Genomic DNA, 21,684 nt, shown 5'->3' with positions numbered 1-21,684 from the left:
ATGTTCTCAATTATAAATGAGTTTTAGACCATGTCTCACACAAACTCGGAACATGGATGCTGGAATCTGATGTAGGTAAAAATAGCGATGAAAATATTCATTAACCTTTATCTTTTATCCGGAAACCACAATGGTTACAAATTATGTTACAAATTATTTGCTGTAGAATATTTTTGTTGGTTAATCACCATATATCAAATTTTGGTTGGAACGTGAAATTTATGCGCTTGACGACTTTCATCTGATGCCGGTCTAGTACCGTTATTCCAGTTGACCCGTTGACAGAATTAAGTATAATGATTGCGATCCTCAACAAATGGTCTTATGAATTTTGTCTCTCATAAATAAAAAAATGGACATTTCGAATGCACAAAATTGCTTAAAATTCTCTTTCATGAGTCTGCGGACGACTGGAGAAACTCTTTGGTGAACTGCTGGTGCTGAGTGTGATAGTATAGTCGTATTGTTTACACTTATGAGACTTGTTCCTCGATTCAGTTGACTGTTCACATTTTTTAAAATTTTATGTGCAACAATTGTGCGATAAATCTGCAAAGATTGCGTCCCTTCACCTGCATGTCATTTTATTGGAAAGCCAGGTAAGTGCCTAGCCTTGAAAAAAAAATGCCTGCAGAAAGTGAAAATGTTTGAACCGTGACTAAAATCACACAAACAGAAAATCCATTACCTAGCCTAGTATGTTTTACAACCTTTGGCTTGGGGTTGAATCAGTTGAATCATGAATGTTAATCATGGTCAGGACTCAGGAACAGGAAGATGTGCCAGCCTGCTAGTGCCAGGTGCATAGGAATTTTTATTGTCATTTTATCAATTTGCACCCGCAATTTTGTGCTCACTGCAAATTGAAGAACCTATTGCTGTTTAAATCAAGGATGAGACTGAAAAAACTTGCAAACAAAGGTAAAATCTGGAAAATTGTCAGGAGCTAAACATCATCATTAGGTCCTAATGAATATGTGTACTAGCCTACTAACATATCCATAGTCCATAGTGACACTGGCAAAGCAGAGAGTTTTTTAGACTCTCCCTCCCTCAAGCCTCAAGTTCATTTTTGAGTCCTATAAGTAGACCAGTAAAGTATCATGGATACCAGCATTATCATACTTAAGAAATTGTTTAAATCTAGAGGAAATTAAAAATAAACTGACTAAAAAATCTCTGGTTTGCCCCTAGCCTATGCATCGCACATCTGCCACATCACATGACACATGACTGAGTGACATGACAATGTATCAGCATTGCGTAAAAGTCTGTAAAGTGTAAAGTCAATGTTGCCATACCATTATGTTGGGAATTTTTGAATTCTGATAACAGTTATGTCTAGACATATATTATTTAGTATTTACAAAAGATTTTGCACTCAAAACTATTTTTAATTATTTAGAATGATGAAATTATTAATGACTCTTTTCATTAACTGTAGAACCTTTAATAACCCTATTAGTGCACTTATAGTACCATATATAGAACAAGCAAAATCTGTCATTTAACACTAATATTTGTTTACTTTGTATGCCCAATTTCTGAGGACTTGGTTCTTCACCACTTGCCTCATGTCTGGATGGAATATTGCCTCACGTCCGGACGGACTACGGAAGACAAAAAAAAAGGTTCCCATAAGAAATGTGCAAAAAATTTCTTCTAAATAAATTTCTAGATTTTTATTTTCAAAATATTTCCATATCAAGGAAAATCATAGATTATTGATGGATAATTAAATGCATATCGAGTATTTTAAGTTTTGTCTCTTATCCCTTGACAAAATGTATGCAGTGTGAATTCTGTATAGGTAAAATATTCTCATGTTGAAGAAAATATATCGAAACCCTACCATGTCACGTTACACCTTCCACTGCAACAAAAATTGATACTGAGCTCATCAGAAACTGCCGCGCTACCGAAATTGTGCGTGGTTTAAAATCCAGTACCGCGTTGGCAATGCCTCCCTCAATCAAGTTCACTAGTCGTTTATCTGTAGTTGACAAATTTTTGCAATGAATATGTTCTAAAATAAAAAAAAATCATATCCACCTTTGCTAAAAATTCTCACAATTGGACAATACCAATAAAGTTTTCGATACCATACAAAATTACAAGATAAACTGCAACTTTTTCAAGGCATACATTCACATCATTCTTCTACTATTACATATGACAAGGCGGTGTCACACACTTGTTTTGGTTCTGTCTAGATTGATTTCACAATAAATAGATTTGATCCTCATCCCATACTGAGATTTAAATGATGGAAAGTTGTTTTAAATGATAAAAACCCATGGATACATTCCAGATTTGAATTTTTTTCATTTTTTTGCCCTATTATGTTGAATTTATCTTGATAACTTCACTTCAAATTCTGAATGATTTTGTCTGCCATCGCAAGTTTTCAAACGTTTCGTGTATTTTAGAAAATGTTCATTGTTTGAAAGGGGAAACTATTTCATTATATAGAACATAGAGCATGTACCATGAGGTGCATTAATAATTCAATTTAATTTAATAAAAATTCATTTTTAATTTAAAAAATGTATACCATAAAATGGGGTAACTTAGACCACTTTTTTTCTTATAAATGATGCCATTTTCTTACTAGCTAAATTAAACTTGAATTGAAACGTGCAAAATACAGGTCTATACTCTAGCTTCATAAATTGCTGGCTCCTGCCTCTCATAGTCTTTATGTAATTTTAAAAAAAGTGATGGTCTTTGTTACCCCAGCTCTTGGGGTAACTTAGACCGGGTGGTAAAATCAATTATTTTTTTTTGTAAAATAACTCCAAATAACTCATATATAAGACTCTGTAGAGTCTGAAACATAAAGAAAAAACATAAATAGGCTGTCAAACATAAAATATGTTATATATGGTAATTTTATATTAACTTCCAAGTTGGTCTATGTTACCCCGTCAGGGCTGACATTAGGTGGTCTAAGTTACCCCATTTGGGGGCGGCGCCCCCCATTTGCAAACTATGACACTTTCCTAAAATTTGTCATTTGCATATGTAACTAGAAGAGTTCTACTGCAATGCATCAAAACCTGGAGTTATTTAACCAAAAAATGAAAAAATTGGAAGGGGTACTCTGACAGGCTTTAAATAATAGCTTTTTTTCGTGAGTCACATTTTTAATTTTTTAACCTATTAGATATGCAAACTTTTTAAATCTTTCTATTGTATTATGTAGCCTCAGTATTAGGCCTTTAATGCCCATTGACAAAATTTTTCGATGTCAAATAGTTTTTGAGTTGTGGGGGTTTTTGTAAAAAAAACGAAAAGTGGTCTAAGTTACCCCGCCAGTCTAAGTTACCCCATTTTACGGTATAGACTTTCAATTCAATATTTTTCTAATAGAATTTAATTCTACAGCATGTACCATCAAATGGGGTAAAAAGGGACGGGTGGGGTAAATAGTGAAGCGCGTCCCACATTTCGTAGAAATGTTGTAGCAGCTAAACTAATCAAAATATTGCAAAACTAAAAATAATGGCATAAACTTCAACATTTTCACTACCTATTATGTACAAAGCTAGTCAAGAAATCAAACAATTACTATCTCTAAAAAATTGCTGAAAAAGTGTGAAATGTGCGATTTTGGAAAAGTGCCTCTGCTAAGGTCTGGAGCAAAAAAAATATTTGCCATATTGAAAAATTTTACTTACATAAAAAGTTGCACCCAGGTGTCGGCTTGAAAATGTAATTGACAGAATTTGCCCACCTCATTCAAAAAAATGGCAGCCTTTTCCGCGCGACGGGGTAAAAAAAGACACCCCCCCCCGGGGTAATTTGTGACACCCTTAAAAATGCGTTTACAGTAGAACCTTGGTTAGCAAAGGCTCCAGTTAACAAAAAAAAAATTGATTAACAACAAAGAATTTTGATTACATTTACCTTGCTTGGCAAAAAAAATTCACTTATCAAAAAATTAGTGCATCATCTGTCATCACAAAATTGTACATAGAATGGTATATGTAGAATTGTGCACTGGGCATCATAGAATGAAAAGTAATTGACCTAAACTATGATTTTTTCTTCAAAACATATGATGGTTGTAACTAAAACATTATTTTCTGTTTCAGGTATGTTTTTCACAATCTTTTTTGTTATAGTGAAATCATTCGACTTGATTAAAATTGTGCGAGATTACAAACCATCCTGTAAGCTTACAGATACAGAAGAAACACTACATGGCTGCTGATATGAAGCTTGCAGTGGACAAGGTCGTTGTCAATGCTCAATGGCATGTCCATGGATACAGTAATATCACATTAATAATACAGTAATTAATGAATATGGGACTATCATATTAATAAAGGAAAAACAAAATCACAGAAAATGTCATTTATTTTACATCTACATCATCTACAATGAAAGAGGAGGACTTCAGAGTACTGTTAGCAATAGATGAGTACACTCTGCATGCTTCAAATGTTTGAAATTGAGTTTTGTTTCTAGTGTCCCTTTTTACCCTATTTACCACGTTTTTCTTGACTTCATTTCGTGTCCCTCTGTCATCAAAAATTCAAACCTCAATTTAGAGTACCGGTACTTCTAAACATCCTAGTAAGTTGAAATTTGGCATGCATGTTTATGCTGCCAAACAATTCAAGATTTAATCATCAGAAATAATAATTAAAAAAAAAATTTTCTGAAAAAAATTAAAGAAAAAGTAAAAAAAAAAAACTAAAAATTAATGGTTTGGAATTGAGTTTTTCTTGAACATCCACACTTGCCAACCCTAGAAATTGATTTGTATTGTGCCACAAACCAGAAAAACCATGTTTTTCTGGTTTTTACAAAACTAAAAATAGTGAAATAAAACAAATAAAAAAAACCTTTAAGAACCATGTTTTCTTAACGGACAAAAAAGAAAAACCTTTACTCTTACATAACATTACATGACATTTTACATGACTTGAATTTTATGTAAGAGTAAATGTTTTTCTTTTTTGTCCGTTAAGAAAACGTGGTTTTAAAAAGTTTTTTTTATTTGTTTTATTTCAAGATTAAGTCAGGAGCCTTTTATATTGCGTCTAGCGCCTTACAAATAGCATATGGAATTTTTTTTAAGATGCCATTCGATAGCCCTCGCAAAGAGCTATGAAATGAGCCTAAACTTGTTTCTGAAATGTTTCATGGTAAAAAGTTATTAACAAAAAACGTTCAAAACCGTCCCTTTTTACTCGTTTGATGGTACCATATAGTGTATTAAATAATAGAATTTATTTTAAATCACTTTTTCAATTCAATTTAATTCTACAGCTTCAACCTGTAATAATGAGCATCATAGGAATTAAAGTAAAATTGTCATTCATACATCCCAAATTGAATGACAATGAATGGATTTGATAGGTATTTTATTAATACTGTTTATATATAAGAATGGAAGTGAAGCTTCTATTTCAGAAAGATAATGGAAATGTCCCTACTATTTCAGAAACTGTTCTTGAATAGGTACACTTGCAAAAACTAAAGTTCTGTAATCAATAGAGTCTTTGAAATGACAAAATTGTTCAATTTAAAATTTTTAGCTATATATATGAGTGAGATCGTCAATCATCATAGGAGCTGTAAGAAAAAATAAATTGTTTTTGATGAAAAAAAAAGTTTTTAAATTAAAAGAAATGCAATATTTGATCTTTAGAAAGAGGATGCTAAAATTAATGATCCATATTAGAATTCAATAGACGTTACACTTTCAGAATTTTTAAAAAGTTGGTACTGTACCCATTTAGAATTTATAATTTTACAAATTGCATAACGCAATGCACAAATTCAAGATCACCTACGAGTATGAATTCAAGTCTCATGACTGGAGAAGATTTCAAAATTTACTGTACTATCAGTCTATCACGTAAGTGTGATATAGTCAGATGGGGTAAGACAGGACCGAAATCACTAACAGGCATGTAGCATCTATACCATGAATAACTAAAAAATCCTAAACTTATCACAAGGTGTGGTTATGCAATGGGCTTCAAAGCTACAACTCAGACTTTTTGCATACAACACAGTTTTCTGTACAGATCAAAAAAAGTGAGCTGGTCCCATCTTACCCCATTGGGGTAAGATGGGACCAGGCTGGGGTAAGAAAGGACCAACAGGTAACTCTTATGTTACAAGGTTTTTAGTAAAAATATAAATCTGATATTCAATATTATCCATCTAGAAACACATTATTTGATTAAAGAACCACTTGTTACTGTTTTGTGTTGCAGGAAGTCAACTCTAATATCAGTCACATTGGAGTTTTTGGCACGAGAAAACTTTGTTAAGCATAGAAACAGTAGGTTGGCTTTGATTCATTGTAGAGCACTGCCAAATGCTACATGTATATTCCATTAGTGTCATTGTTTGAAAATTTATCAAATTGGTAATAAAACCAATGGATAATAACTTAAGAGTTGGAGGTCATGTGTTTTCTTGCTAACTGCATTTGTGGTGCACTTCTTCAAACATAGCCCATGCCCTCTCACAAAATTGTGATAATAATTATTTTTTATGTTTCACACAATGATTTTTCCCCCAACCACTCTTGCACATTGTTCTGCAGCTCACTAATGCGAAGAGACATCCCTATTTTCTCCATCCCCATGATGCAATTCCCAATAGCATTGTAAATTTATCTAATTAAAAAAGCTAACAAGTTAGAATTGTTATTTTAAGCAAATGATGAAAATTTTGACCAAAATACTCCATGTATACTTATGCACAATAATAAATTCATTTAAAAGCTATTTTTGATAAACTATGGGGTAAAAGAGGACCATTTGTGGGGTAAGACAGGACCGTTTATGGGGTAAGATAGGACCACTTGTGGGTAAAACAGGATCATTTAGTGATCCCGTCTTACCCCATGTCCAGTCCTTTTTTACCCCGTTTTAGAATAGTTGTCAGGCAGTGATGGTAGCAGGTAGGAATGCCTAGTATGTCTCAAAAGTTGCTTATTACTTGAGGTTACCTGCCTACATCCACAAACCTGGCCAAAAAATTTTTTGTTCAAGAAATACTGGCTAAATACATTTTAATTTAGAAATTAACGTCAATCGAAAATTCGAAATTGCTGCTGTCAGGGCTATGTTGGTTCTTGCGAACCGATTGTTGCATCCAGTCGCTTATACCTATGTTAATTAGAAGCACTGCAGAATGTGTGAACAATGGAAGATGAGCGAATTCGATAAAAATATAGCGTTTGTGAAGTAAGAAATGATAGAATTGTGCGTAAAAAATGATGGTAAATATATGATAATTATGATGACAGTGTAATGAATCTGTTTACCCATAACCATCATCATATACAGTAATATGCTGAAAAACAAATTTGCTCGACAGCATATTTTTGGATAGAGAATATTATAGATAATGCTCAAATGAATACCTAAGCTATACTTGGAGTAGGTATGTTTCTATGCTGAATCAATGTATATAATGTTCAAATTAATCCGTGAATAAAATTATGAAATGACATTTTTGAAAGCTATTTGCGTCTCTATGCACTGCAGCCATGCAGAAGCTCCACACTGCAAGATATTCAAAATTAAGCTTGCTCAGGCCCCAAGTGGCAAACAATTTTTACCTAAAAATGTTGAAGTTTTGGTAAAATTGTTAACAGTTATGAAAAACACCAAAATTCTTAGCTCATCATAAAAGGTAAGAAATTTTCTATCAGATCATTTTTTCCATTGGTTCTTGGAGCAAGAAATGGTGTTATTTTTCTGTCGTTTAGAGAAGCAGGTCATAAATCTTGTTCAGAATCATTTGGAATTAAACTGATTCTAAAGCCATCGAAGCTAGAGCGAGCAAACGTGTACGTGCGCAGCATGTCTTGTCCACAGGGCTAGCTGCAGCTCTGCTGATGGTGTGTAAGCAATTTAGTTTCAGTGCACATCCTGCTCTGGTCGGGTGAGTATCTAGGTGTTAAAACTCTCTCAAGCCGCATTCGATGAAGATTTGTTGACGTGCGTCAGCCCTCTGAACGTCAGCAATCAGAATCGTTCTTGGTCAAACAAAATGTTGGAAGTGATAAGATTATCTATTTTATTTAATGTTGTTGCACAATTGCCATTAAAAATTAGGGTCCTAACATTTTTGTAAAATAGCAAAGGCTTCATTCTTGTTCAGGAAACCTTTGTTCACCCTGAAATAAAAAGATGTTCTCCTTTGTCACTATGGTTTCGATGTTCTCACTAGTTGACTTGGACTTTTGCTCTGAGGATCTTGACATTTTCCTGCCTGACCAAGTGTTTTGCGGGAATCTGGCGCGCAATAGAATAGTATGATGCCACCATTTCAACCATCTACACATGCGTAGAACACAGACAAAGCTTAATATAAAAGAAAAAGTTGAGAAGTGTTGCAATTACCCACGATGTCAGAATATGGTGAGTTTACCCTAGCAACAAATGAATGGCTATAGAGCACTGTACGCGCAACTCTAGTTCTGATTGCTTTATGTAACTCTCAAAACACCACACTATGCGCCAGCAATGATTAAACATCACTAACTGTTGCCATATTCATTTAAAAGCCTTTAGAATTCAAATCTACAAAATTGCTGAATTCTGATACTGTGTGTGACTAAATTTGGCATATTGTGAGACTAATTCCGACAGCTCTTTAAAATCATAGCTAATTTGTAATTCCGACACCCTGTGTGAGCTGTGTCGGAATACGACACAGCTTGGAATAGGCCTATGACAAAAACTAATTCCGATACAATGTGTCGGAATTAGTTTTTATGTGTCTAAAACCATCTCTTAAATTAATCATCTATTAATTTATTTACCACTTAAAATCAGCAAATACCTGTATACTTGAAGGATTCCTTATATATTCGCAGACTTATATAAAAGTCTCAAACCATGATATTCTTTCTACACAAACAGTTTATCACTATTTAGTTGAGCAAGGTCAACTATCAACTTTCACACGTGTTTTGATGTTCTCACTGGCTGACGTGGAGTTTTGCTCTTCGGATCTTACCCTTGACATTTTCCCACCAGAACTAGTGTTATGCGGAAATATTGCACACAATAGTATGAGGTCACTATTTCAACCATCTATGCATGCGTGGAAGTAAGACAAAGCTTGATATAAAGGAAAAAGTTGAGAGGTGTTGGAATTACCCACAGTGTCAGAATATGGTGCATTTACCCTACAAAAATACTACAGGCACTGCAATTTTTTAAAAATTATCAGTACCCATTTTTTGCAATTTGAAGGTTAATTATATCAACAAACATTAATATAATATGAAGAGCTTCAAGAGACACATCGCACATCACATGACACATGATGATGTACCGTAAAATGGGATAACTTTGACCGCTTTTTTATTTCGAAACAATGCCATTTTTTTACTAGATAAGTTAAACTTAAATTGAAACATGCAAAATACAGGTCTATACTCTAGCTTTACTCACCATAAATTGCTGGCTCCTGCCTCTCATAGTTTTGTGGTCTAAGTTACCCCATTTTACGGTACCTATGGTAATTTTAACTTAATTTCCAAGCCGGTCAATGTTACCCCGTCACGGCTGCCATTAGGTGGTCAAAGTTACCCCATTGGGGGGCGGCGCCCCCCATTTGCAAACTATGACACTTTTCTAAAATTTGTCTTTTGCAAATGTAACTAGAAGAGTTCTACTTCATTGCATCAAAACCTGGAGTTATTTTACCAAAAAATAAAAAAATTGGAGGGGGTACTCTAACAAGCTTCAAATAATAGCTCTTTTTTGTGGGTCACATTTTTAATTTTTTAACCTATTAGATGTGCAAACTTTTTAAATCTTTCTATTGTGTTACAGTAGCCTCAGTATTAGGCCTTTGATGGCCATTGACAAAATTTTTCTATGTCGAATCTTTTTTGAGTTTTAGGGGTTTTTGTTAAAAAAACGAAAAGTGGTCAAAGTTACCCCGCCGGTCAAAGTAACCCCATTTTACGGTATCAGCATTGCACAATAGCCTGTAAAGACAATGTTCCAATACCATTATGTTGGGAATTTCTGATGACAGTTATGTCTAGACATATATTATTTACTAAAGATTTCACACTCAAAACTATTTTCCATTAATTAGAATGATGAAATTATTTATGACTCCTTTCATTAACTGTAGAACCTTTAATAACCCTATCAGCGCACTTATAGTACCTATATAAAATAATTAAATGCAGTGAATGGAAATAAAATGTTTGAATTGTGTACATGTTAATTTCAAACAGTGTTAGCTTTTCTCATAACATAAGTCCTGTTTCAAGTGATTTGAGGTTTGTTTGGCTGTCGTTCAGTTTATGTTTATTGTTGTTTTATTGGTCTGAATCAAATGGGAACAGTGCAGTCAGTCACTCAGTCACTACTAGTTGGTGTGTTTAGGGGGTAGAGGTAGAGTCTGGTAGATTTATAGGACATAAAACTAGTAGATCTCTTGATAGTGTTGTGCACTGTGCTATCAGCTACCTATCTGTTATGTGACTCTTCAATGTTTAGAAGATCAGCATTCCTGAATTGTTGTTTATATTGAAGCCAGTTAAATGGTCAATATTTAGCTGGCTACCTTGCTCCATACATAAATTACAAAGCTAATAAATAGACTTGTCAATAATTGTTTACCCAAAAGTCCCAAAGTGATAAACACCACCTTCGCCATTATTAAAGGCAATAAGTAAAAAATACAAAAAAATTACCAACCATGCTCTGACATGGTCCATTGATTTTTTTGTGAAAGTAGATCTATTTTCAATCTTATATTCTTGAGAATAATTGTGAGGATAACATTAAATGACCATTACTGACATCAGCACAGCACAGCATCAATGTAGCAATGTTGTTCTGCATTTTTAGTATTATATACACCTTGGATTGTGAAAATATCACCTTGCTGTGATGTGAGACAGTAACAATCTGGAAGCTAAACTAAGCTAACTCTCTTGTTACAACCTGCTGGTACATTGCTGCCACATGGCACTCTGGAGCAGTTGATAACATTTACATGTTCACTTATTATTCAATACTAATTACATTATTATTCAAGTGATTTCAAGTAGGTTTTCAATGATATCTTCTCTGTCTGTCATCAATTACATTTTGAAAGTTTTTATTTTATTCTAGACAATTATGATGGTGTTTGCTGAATTGAATAATCAGTCGAATATTTATAAAAAATTGTGTTTCAGGAGACGCTGCTGTGGCCAAGCTTTTATAAGCGGACTTGCAGGTCACCATGGGCAAGTTCCTCAGTAAAATTTTTGGTAATAAGGAAATCCGTATTCTTATGTTGGGCCTTGATGCTGCTGGCAAGACAACTATTCTCTACAAGCTGAAGCTGGGGCATTCTGTTACAACAATCCCAACTGTTGGCTTCAATGTTGAAACGGTTGCATACAAAAATGTCAAATTCAATGTGTGGGTAAGTATATTAGACTATTTTATCACTGAGCATGATTGATGTGAATAATTTTTTCTACTCCTTAGTGTGCTGAATCATTTGTGTGAAATTGAACATTTGAAGCAGTCTGGATTAAATTTAATATCAATAACATATGCTTTTCATAATTTTAATTCTACCACTGTTTTGTTTCCTGATTGATCATTCAGGTTTAACTTAATAGCTACAAATCATTTAGAAATCCTTGATTATTTGCAGCAATTATTTTGCCATAAGCCCAGCATCCAAATGCTCTCCTGTACTTCTGCTGTCTTTCCTGCACTAACTTAAAAAAGTCTAAACTTCTTGCAGTTTTAAAGATCTTACAGTTCTAAAGTTCTTGCAGTTTTAAAGTTCTTGCAGTTTTAAAGTTCTTGCAATTTTAAAGTTCTTGCAGTTTTAAAGATCTTAAAGTTCTAAAGTTATTGCAGTTTTCAAGTTCTTGCAGTACTAAAGTTCTTGCAGTTCTAAAGTTCTTACAGTTCTGAAGTTCTTGTAGTTTTTAAGTTCTTGCGTGTTAACACGTTGACTCCGATTGCTTCATCTTGTACTATTATTTTATTTTTATACTGTTTTTAAACAGGGTTGCCAGCAGGGTTGGCGATTTTTTTTATTTAAAAAAAAAACAAAAAAATAAAAAATCGATGATTTTTTTGATTTTTTTCATGATTTTTTTTTATTTTTTCAACTTTTTTGTCTTTTTGAAGTGTTATTTTTTATGTTGCAATTAGCCTACTAACAATAACAGTATATGGATCATAATGGATCTGTCTCTTATACACATCTAGATGTGTATAAGAGACAGGTAATACTAGGACACATATATANAACCATGAATAACAATACCTCAATATGAATTAAAGACTGCCACTCAATTTATTTAAATATATGAAAAAATCAAAAAAATCGAAAAAATAAAAAAAATCATTTTTTTATAAAAAATCAAGTGATTTAATCACATGATTTAATCATTTTGATTTAATCATTGCCAACCCTGGTTGCCAGACGGTCATTTTTTCTGGACAAATTCCGTGATTGTTTTTCTCAATTGTGTTGGCTGGCTAAAATTTATGATAGGGGTACTTCCTTATTAAATTTTGAATACTGCAAAAAGAAATAAATGGAATTTTTATAGTGGAACCTACAAATAAACTAGTATGTATCGAGTTATCAGCCTTTTTTGCTTTTTTTTGTTCTCTGATTTGGCCGATTTTAGGCAACCTGAATTATGTACCACTACTTCCTGGAGAAATACATTTTTTGGTATGCATATGTACCCCTTCGGGTCAACGTGTTGAATAGTGCAATGATCACAGGATGTTGGTGGTCAAGACAAGATCAGGCCGTTGTGGCGTCACTACTACACAGGCACACAGGGGCTCATATTTGTGGTGGACTGCGCCGATCGTGACCGTCTGGATGAAGCGAGGCAGGAGATGCACCGCATCATCAATGACAGAGAGATGAGGGATGCTATCATCTTGGTGTATGCTAACAAACAGGATCTTCCTGATGGTCAGTTCTTGCTAAATAGGATGGCAAGCTATGATTTTGAAGATATTTTTAATTGTGCTATGATGTACAATAATTTGATTTAAAATGGATCAAAAGAACATTATTTTTCGATTGAAGGATGATGGATGTTATTCTGGTGCATGGTGTATGCTCGTCATTCTATCTATTAATGTTTCTATTGTGTGATTTCATCTATACCTATTCTTGTAATCTATGTAATTTAATTTCTGTCATCATGGTTTTAAATTATTGATGACCCTATCCTATCTATTCAAATGGTGTTGATTACAACCTTGCCCATATATTTTCTTGATAGCACAATTTTATGTTTCAAATTTTATTTGAATTTTCACCTATATAAACACAAAGTTTATGATGGCATTGCTATGCAACTTTTGTTGCATCTAGTAATGTTATGTTCATTTTCTATGTCCTAATTCATTGTTGATTTTACAGCAATGAAGCCGCACGAGATACAAGAGAAGCTTGGACTGACTCGCGTGCGGGACCGTAACTGGTACGTGCAGCCCTGCTGCGCCACCACAGGCGATGGCCTCTATGAGGGCCTCACGTGGCTCACTGCCAACAACAAACCATGAGACTTCCTGTCATACCATGAGACCTCCTGTCATCTGCCAGTGATGATGCTATGCAAAACATTCACTCATAGAAAACTAATAGTGATAGTTGTGCACGTGTGTTCACAAAGTGAAGATGCAATGCAAAATATCCACTGACAGAAAATTAATCCTGATTTTTGTGCCCAGGTGTTAACAAAGTGAGGATGCGATGCAACATAACCATTTATAGAATACAGACTTCAGAATAGCATGCCCCATGATGTGGCACAGAGCTCCGCAAGTGATGCTGATGTGCAAAGTATCAAATCCAAAGTATCAACAAACCTCAGAGCGACGTCCATTATAGGAAGTGTGCAAATCCTAACTTCCATGTTGAGGATTTAGGATTTTCCTAGTGCATAAATTTAAGTTTGTTATGCCCGTCATGCAAGAAAGGGAATGGTGTGTGACTTGGTAGTTTGGTCCCGTATGTAGCAATATTAATAAGCTTTACGAATGCGAAATATTGCTAGACACGATCTTCTGCAAACTAAGCTGTTGTCACATCGATTGTTTAACACTGACAAATTATGGTATTACTATTGACTTTTCAGTGATGTGTATATCTCATTTCCTCCTTAACAGCAAATGATTGAGATTTTGTGAATTCATTGAATTCACACATTTATTCTTGCTTGCTATTATTGCTATGCCATTGAGTGTCACAAATAAGAGGACACGTCTTGCCCCAATCCTCGGTATTTTGATGTGGGTTTGTAATTTTGGGTTTGTATTACCTAAATTTGAAGAGTCGGCATTCAGCTCATGAATCAAGTTCAATTAACTGCTGCATCTGTGAAAGTATGCGGCTGAGTTGCCTGCTTGTAGATATGGAATCCTCAACGTTGAAACTTCTGAGTTTGTTTTCAAGTTGAATGGCAAATGACGTGGAGCCTGTCTTTGTTTCACGAACCAATGAATTTTGAGCACATTTACTGAGAAACTCCTAATTTTGTTACTTGTTGTAACCTTTCTGAAAATTGCAACTATTGATCGTTAAATTTCTGTATTGTATAATTTGAATGTTGGTGTTGGAACTTATGTTGCTGTCTTCTTTACATAGATTTTTTTTTTGTAACTCTTTCACTTTTGCACGATTAGTGATGCTTTTGTATGCTCTAATTTCAAATTTTCTATCTTCTGTTTCTTTTCATAAATTATTTTTCTTGCTAGACTTAATGATTTTATTTAATTAGTGTGCTCACGATTTTGTTAGTTTTACCGGTACTTGTTTCTATTCATTTGGGGCTTGCAGCTAATTTTGGCCTCTTGGCAAACTCAATTCAATTTGTCTCTATTATTCACGTGGGTAAAAGAAAAAATCTGATACTCTTCTATTTCTACTCCCATGTTCATTATTTATTTTGCAATAAGGTAAGGTCATCTTCAAATGCTCCCCTCACAGACAAGAACTACCATAGAATTACTACATCAGAATTTCCGAATTCTTTCTTGATTACGTTACCGTTACAGCCAGCCTATGGTTGGATGTCTTGCATCCATCTCCCACTTCAGGGTTGGTCAGAATGCGTTGCTCCATTCTAGGCTCAGTTATTGTGACGCCTCAGGTAAACGAATTTTTGTAAAGTTCACTATGCGAGCGGTAGTATCATTAGTCTTGTACATACAAAGAAATGCTTATAATCTTGATTACTTTCTTCATAAATGGTGATTAGAACCGTTACCTTAATTTTCATGTTGACTGCCAACGTATCTTATATTCCTAAGGAAAAAATAGGTAATTTTCGTTGCTTCAAAATTATTTAATACACTAATGACTCTCCGTCCATTTGAGGACGCCAATATTTTCATGATTTTAATCTATCTCTGTTGCATCACGTGTGCACACTGACTTCAAGTACTTCTACGTTCGTTTTTACAAACATTTCTTTTTTAAATTATGAAATTGTCACGCTATTGCATTGTTTGTGATCGAGAGTAACTGCAATGAAATTTTTCACTAGGTACGTACTTTTTACATTACCATCGCTCTCTCGACGTGTCTGGAGAGTTAAAAGCGATGCTAAAAAATATTATTATTGCTATTATTATTGTGAAAATTTTTCTGGATTGACTACAATCTTCTTCAGGCAGTGACCATTTTTTTTTCTTCTTGACCTACCTCCGACTCATTAATTTGTTGTTATTCAGACTTGAATTCTCTTCACAATGTTGCGTATGATCTATAAATATTGAAGTTGTTCACTGTCATTTTTTATTAACAGTAAAATATGTTCTCTGATCGCTGTGCTAAACTCATTGTTGCACTACTGAGTATTCCATGTAAAATTGCCCATACTGCCCTAGAAGGACCAAACAAAATTAATTGTTATTTCATTTCTACATGAACATTTTTTTGACAATGTAATAGAATAGCTCATGCTCGGGCCATAATAAATGCATTCGATGTCAGTCGAGACACCAAGCGCTGCTCCAAACCCCTAGATTTTTTCCACGAAATGTTGTCCTCGTGAATGTAGCAGAACCAATCCGTGAGCTGCTTTGTAGTGCGCGGGATTTGGGTGGTACTTATTTGTTAACTTGAATTCACTGTTCACTTAAGATTGGACTCTTAAGATTCGTCTAAATAATGGCCAGCGTTGCTAGATCGCCTTCATACTGAGCACAATGATGAAATTACCTACCCTTCAATCATTCGGTATTAGAAACTTTGAGTGTGCTCTCTGATAATGAGTTTTTGAGAATGAATTAATTTATTTACATTAGAGTTAATGCTTCTGAAAACTAATGCTTCTTGCCTTTTTTGTACGGTGCTCCGAGAACATAAAACCCATTAATGCGTGCGCCGCCTTGGCAAATTCGGTGTAACGTATCGCATGCTCTCCTCGCTAAGACAATTCTCTATAACTTGTGAGTTGTGACCACCTTCAACTTCTCATGCCTAACCTTTAGTTCCATACTAAATTATTTTGTCCACTCACGACTCTATCTCAACACGAGATATTTGGCCTATTAAATGGTACAGACCACTCATGATGAATAACACTTTCAGCTAGACACCGTCATTCATCTTTCTATAGACCCGTAAATATTACCAGCATTAATGATAATATCTAAGTTTACTGCACTTCGAAAACTTCTCAATGACACATTTCCTGCTGCGATGTATTTGGGAGGGACGTTCGTTTGGATTGATTAGATGTGGTGTAATGTCTATCTGCTTCAGCTGGTTGTTGCGGACCTGAATACATTCGTAACTTTCTACTCCTGTAAATATTGTGCTCGAAAATGCGTCACATACTCACTCCTCCCCTACCGGTCGTGGAAGTTGTTCGTTTCTTTATATAACAGTGTCTACTTTTTACACGGTTTCTGTTGTTTTTCACGGTTTCCTTTTTATAATACGACTGAATAAATGAACCTGAAAAGTTAAATTTTCGCCAGATTGTGCGGGTTTATGATTGGCTTTTCCCTCATAAATTTTGACAGCCATGTTACGAATATGCACGCATTTCTGTTATTGATACATCTTTCGTGCTTGGTTGCGAAGACTTTCACATCTTTTAGTTAAACGTAAGTCGGTCCTTTGTCTGTTCTCCAAGCCCTGGCGAGTATGACCAAAGAATCGGGTTTCTTCAGGTGACTGAAATTCCAAAAAAACAATTTATCTCCCAATTTTTGTCCTGCAATGTCACAAAGGAAAACACTTGTCCAAAGCTGTCACCAACTACGGTCACAATTAACTCTTGACAGCGTTCATAATAATAACTGTATTACGTATAGATCGTTTCTAAGATTTCTTACATCAGTCCATAATATCTTAGCATTAACATGCAGTATCGTAAACGAAGTAGTTGCTATTTGAAATTAATCGCTGTTAAATTATGCCGTCATTTGAAACGCTCGATGCAGAGGTTGCCTAACCGCGTGACTCAAACTCGTGATGTCCTTAGAAGTAATACCTGTATGATGGTTGTGTGTGTACGAGGGCCTTGATGAGGCTGGCTCCTGCAAGCATTGAGTGAGTAGCCAGCTGTATATGTAATTGCTTTTTCATCGGGCAAGTGATCAGGCTAGATAACTTTACATTGATCAAAGAAACGCCGCTTTTGATTCAATCAGATATCCTGGGTCTTAAATTTGAACATTGCGCGAAATTGCATAGGAATACGTAAATACTCGGTTTTCTTAGTGTCGGTTAGAAAGATTTTTTTTTTACATGAGCGCATGTTTCTTCACTAATACATTGTGTTTATTAACGTGTACGGCATGTTTCTCGACCTACGTGCTTCGGTAAGAGATGAGATCGTTTGTGACACAAACGCTGTTACGTGTCTTTGATTGATGAAGGCAGTGTTTAAACTGCCCCAAAGTCTGCGAGTTTTGCGACGTCCATTGTGTCTTGCTTTAGAATAAGTGACTCATGTGAATTAATTGCTCGTCAGATTTGCACCTAGTGTTGCCTAAATATTTCGTAGGAATCCGTTGTTATTTTGTGACTACTCTCCTCCATCTTGAATAATCAGCATATTCATTATTGGCTTCGTTGTTACTCCTAATGTGCTCGAAGTTTACGTTGAGGGTAATGTTGCTAAAATTTAGGTTGGAAAACAGCATGCAAACTGCCTATGGACCCTAAGTTTTTTTTTTGTGTAGGCGAATATTTTAAAACAATGTGGGAAACAATAGTCGGGTATTGATGTTCTTCGAAAGTAAGTCAATTGAATTTATACCCTTGAATTGCAAACAATCGTGGAACAGTCGTTCTGTACCGTACGTTTTTCGATGCTAAGAATGAACGAGTCCTGTTTAAACTTGCTTACGTACACTTTGTCAGACGCTCAAGAGAGGGAAGGAAATCGTATACATCGTGCGATATGGAATGCTCTGGTTGCACTACAATAGCCACGTGCAATTTTGTATTTAATCCTGAAGTCGAATGAAATATTTTAGAAATGTTCATACCTCTTTACTAGCTTTGGATTGGAAAATGGCTCCAGGGTCTTATGCGAGCTATGGAAGAAAATTTTCGGATTGGGATGCTTTCAAATTTTAAACGCATTCAGAAATTCTTGCGTTTTCAGAAACGTTTGAAATTCAATAAATTTGTATCTTATTATTATTGTATATTCTAGAAACCAGAAGTTGAGGGTTCTGTGTAAGTTTGCAATACTGCTTTTTATTGTTAGGCTTACACTCTCGAGTATTCAAAGTTTCACTTGCTATCTGTATGGTGTGCTTTAGTGAAGTCCTATGTTAATTATTCAAACATCTTTTCATTTAACTGTCTTAGGACTGGCCTACAAATTTAGGACTCTGATCTGAAATCTACATTTGCTATCTTGCTTAAATTTCTCGCTCGAGTGAACACATTCTCTTCTCGCAGGCTGATCTAGATGCCTCTACTCGAAACCTACTCTCCGGCCTTTCGGGCTTTTTTATGATCTCGCGATTTATCATGAAAGTTATCTAATTATCGCCCCGCTAAGAAGCCTTCTGACGCGCGTCTCTGATCGCCAGAAAAAGCCTTTTAGGTTTCCTCGTTCCCAGCGACCTTGCTTGTGAGCGCCCCACCTTAGAGCTCGCGATGTCTACATGCGTGTCTCAGTCGCGGTTCATGTTATTATGTAGGAAGGATACCAGGCCCTACTCTTCCCTGTCTTCTTTCTGGCAGTCAGCGTTTCGTTCATGCAAGCTAGTGTTCTATTACTGGCGCTGTTATCCCTCCATCTTTCTTTAATAACAACGTTGCATCTCTCTCACCAAGCTCCGGCAGGCTGGCTATTTGAGGCCTTTTGCCACTCGTAGGTAACGAATAATTTTGGAATCGTGGAATTGGTGGCGACGACGGTGGTAAAAAATTGATTGAAGTCATATATAGGTGGTGAATAAATGGCCGTTGCCGATGCGAAATGCGGCTTCATGGCTGAAGCACGAGAAAATGTTCCCTAGACCAATATGCTCCGAAGAAGGTCATTTGCTACACCTAATACTTCGAGAATGTATCAGGAATTTGGTCCGTTTACTAATGGCACACTGAAAGATCATTAAAAATTTATTTGTGCAAATTCAACCCCAGATTCTGTGTTCACGTTTTCCGTACATCGTTCAGAAGTAATTCACTAATAATAATTTTGAACGTAAATCAAGTAGAAAGCCATCGTTTGGGCATTAAAATGTTATTTTTTTAGCTCTTGTGCGTCACGTGGTATGAAACCTTCACAGTATTTCACCTTAAATCTTTCAGTTTTTTACAATCTTTTACTCTAAACAACTCCACTTCTGGGATCATTGGACGCAAAAGCTAAGCGTACTATATAAGTTTGAAATTAATTTCTGACTAACATCATAGAATTCAGGCCATTTTTCCGTTACGGCTTCTGTGATTACCGTTTCTTTCTACGTAGTAGGACTTACTCGTTTAGAGGTAACTTCTACTTGTGACTTGTTGTAAAATTTATCAGCAAATATTATTTTATAACCCATTCCTGACCTTGGCTTGTAATATTGAACTTTATTCTATTACCACATAATTTAGTTATTTAACGACAGATTTTATTCGTTTATTTTTACTTATTTGCTGTTCTTGCGAAGACTCGTTGTGCTCTGAATGTTGTTTGTGGCGACTGGTTTATATTCCATAGAACTGTGATGTCTGCCTTTGGATGTTTCTTCAGTTTGTGGTTCTTGTGTAAATTATCGTGCAAGAGTATATAACTGATGCTGTAAATATACGTCATTCATCTTCCATCTGCCTTTTATTGTGAGTTTTTAGCCTGCTTTGAGGGAAAGACCCTGGTGATATACCGTGGAAGGTAGCACGAGCTCCGTGGGTCATCAGCTGCACGTGGATGAACGCGATGAGATAAGCCTTGCATTATTGCTCGCAGCACTAATGAGATTCTAACAACCTCTGCGCCCAGAATGTTTTTTTTTTCGAAATGAACCGGGACAACGAGTCAAGGTGGGAAATGTACAAATTTAATAAAGACGGAGAAATATGGAAAGAAAGTGTATCTGAATGAAGTTATTAATCGGGTCAATAACTATATTTTGGTATTTAACAAGTGTTGTCTGGACGCTGAGGAAATTTACGAAACAAATAACGAGATGTACAACAGATATTCTATGCAACGCTATACATTCCATTACGGAGGAAAACGAAACAGTCCAAGCGGTCGGATCAATGATTAGCAAGTTAACTCATGCTTATTAATGGACAGATTTGGCGACATTGGGCTGCCTACACAACTTGACAGTTGCGTTTATTGGCAGAACGTTTCATGTATGATGCTCTTGCAATCTTCTAATGATCGCTCCTAACACGGACCGTACAAGCGTTCCATCTGTCGTCAAAGTAAGAGCGCGCTGACGCTGTCAACAGGCAAGCCGCTGAGGAGAGTGACGAGCTTCTCTGGGCCGTCAAATTTGCTGTTATTTGATGAGCTGAGCAAGTGATGTAATATTATATTTTGTTAAATGATTTCACTTGGTAAATTACTTGATATATCGTTAAAAATGTCTAAAAAATTCATTATTTATACTTCACCTTAAATATTATCTATTATGTTTCATTATTAGTCGTCGTATAATGAAACGACGTATAAGTCGTATGTCCCTATAAAATGTTATACGTTTCGGTAAATTTTAAATCCCATATTTTCTTCCGGAATGTTTCGTTTCGGTCAGGTGTCGTCCCGTATTTCCACTATAAGTTGAGTAAATAGAGGAAATTTCAAGAAGAAAACAGTGATATTGCCTCGAAGTGATCGACAATGGAGACCCAGGAGTGACAAAATTGGAAGCATACGCATTGCTGATCACATCTCTCTGACTCTGCTCTATTGAAATAGCTGACCTATAGGTGTCATGCCTACAGGTGTCAGACCTACTCGTATCAGGTTTCAGTAATTTTTTTCTATATTATTGCATCACGTAAAGAATAATTGAAGCTGGTTGTGCTCATCAGTTGATGCTACTACTTGAACCCCCAACGGTAAATCTCCTATAAAGATTCCGCTCTTGCCTCCCTTCTTGATATATGAAAAATTGCAAAAATGGAAAAACAGTCATAATGCACTCTAATTGCATCGTAATGAGTGAAGCTTCTCAAGTTAATTTAGCATCAGACAGAGATAGAAACTTG

General features: G+C 35.3%; 1 protein-coding gene across 1 annotated transcript; it reads left to right on the top strand.

Annotated features, from left to right (window-relative positions):
* The first annotated feature begins 247 nt into the window (after positions 1-247).
* On the top strand, positions 248-20,286 carry LOC108673450 (ADP-ribosylation factor 6). The gene is made up of 4 exons (XM_018161291.2): positions 248-599; positions 11,192-11,424; positions 12,759-12,957; positions 13,414-20,286. The coding sequence occupies exons 2-4, from the start codon at positions 11,239-11,241 to the stop codon at positions 13,554-13,556; spliced, it is 528 nt and encodes a 175-aa protein (XP_018016780.1). The 5' UTR covers positions 248-599; positions 11,192-11,238; the 3' UTR covers positions 13,557-20,286.
* The last annotated feature ends 1,398 nt before the right edge of the window (positions 20,287-21,684 follow it).

The sequence above is a fragment of the Hyalella azteca genome, unplaced genomic scaffold, assembly GCF_000764305.2.
Source record: "Hyalella azteca isolate HAZT.00-mixed unplaced genomic scaffold, Hazt_2.0.2 contig15593, whole genome shotgun sequence".
Taxonomy (NCBI): domain Eukaryota; kingdom Metazoa; phylum Arthropoda; class Malacostraca; order Amphipoda; family Hyalellidae; genus Hyalella; species Hyalella azteca.
The sequence above is the reverse complement of the archived record's forward strand: the minus strand, read 5'-3'. Positions and strand labels throughout refer to the sequence as shown.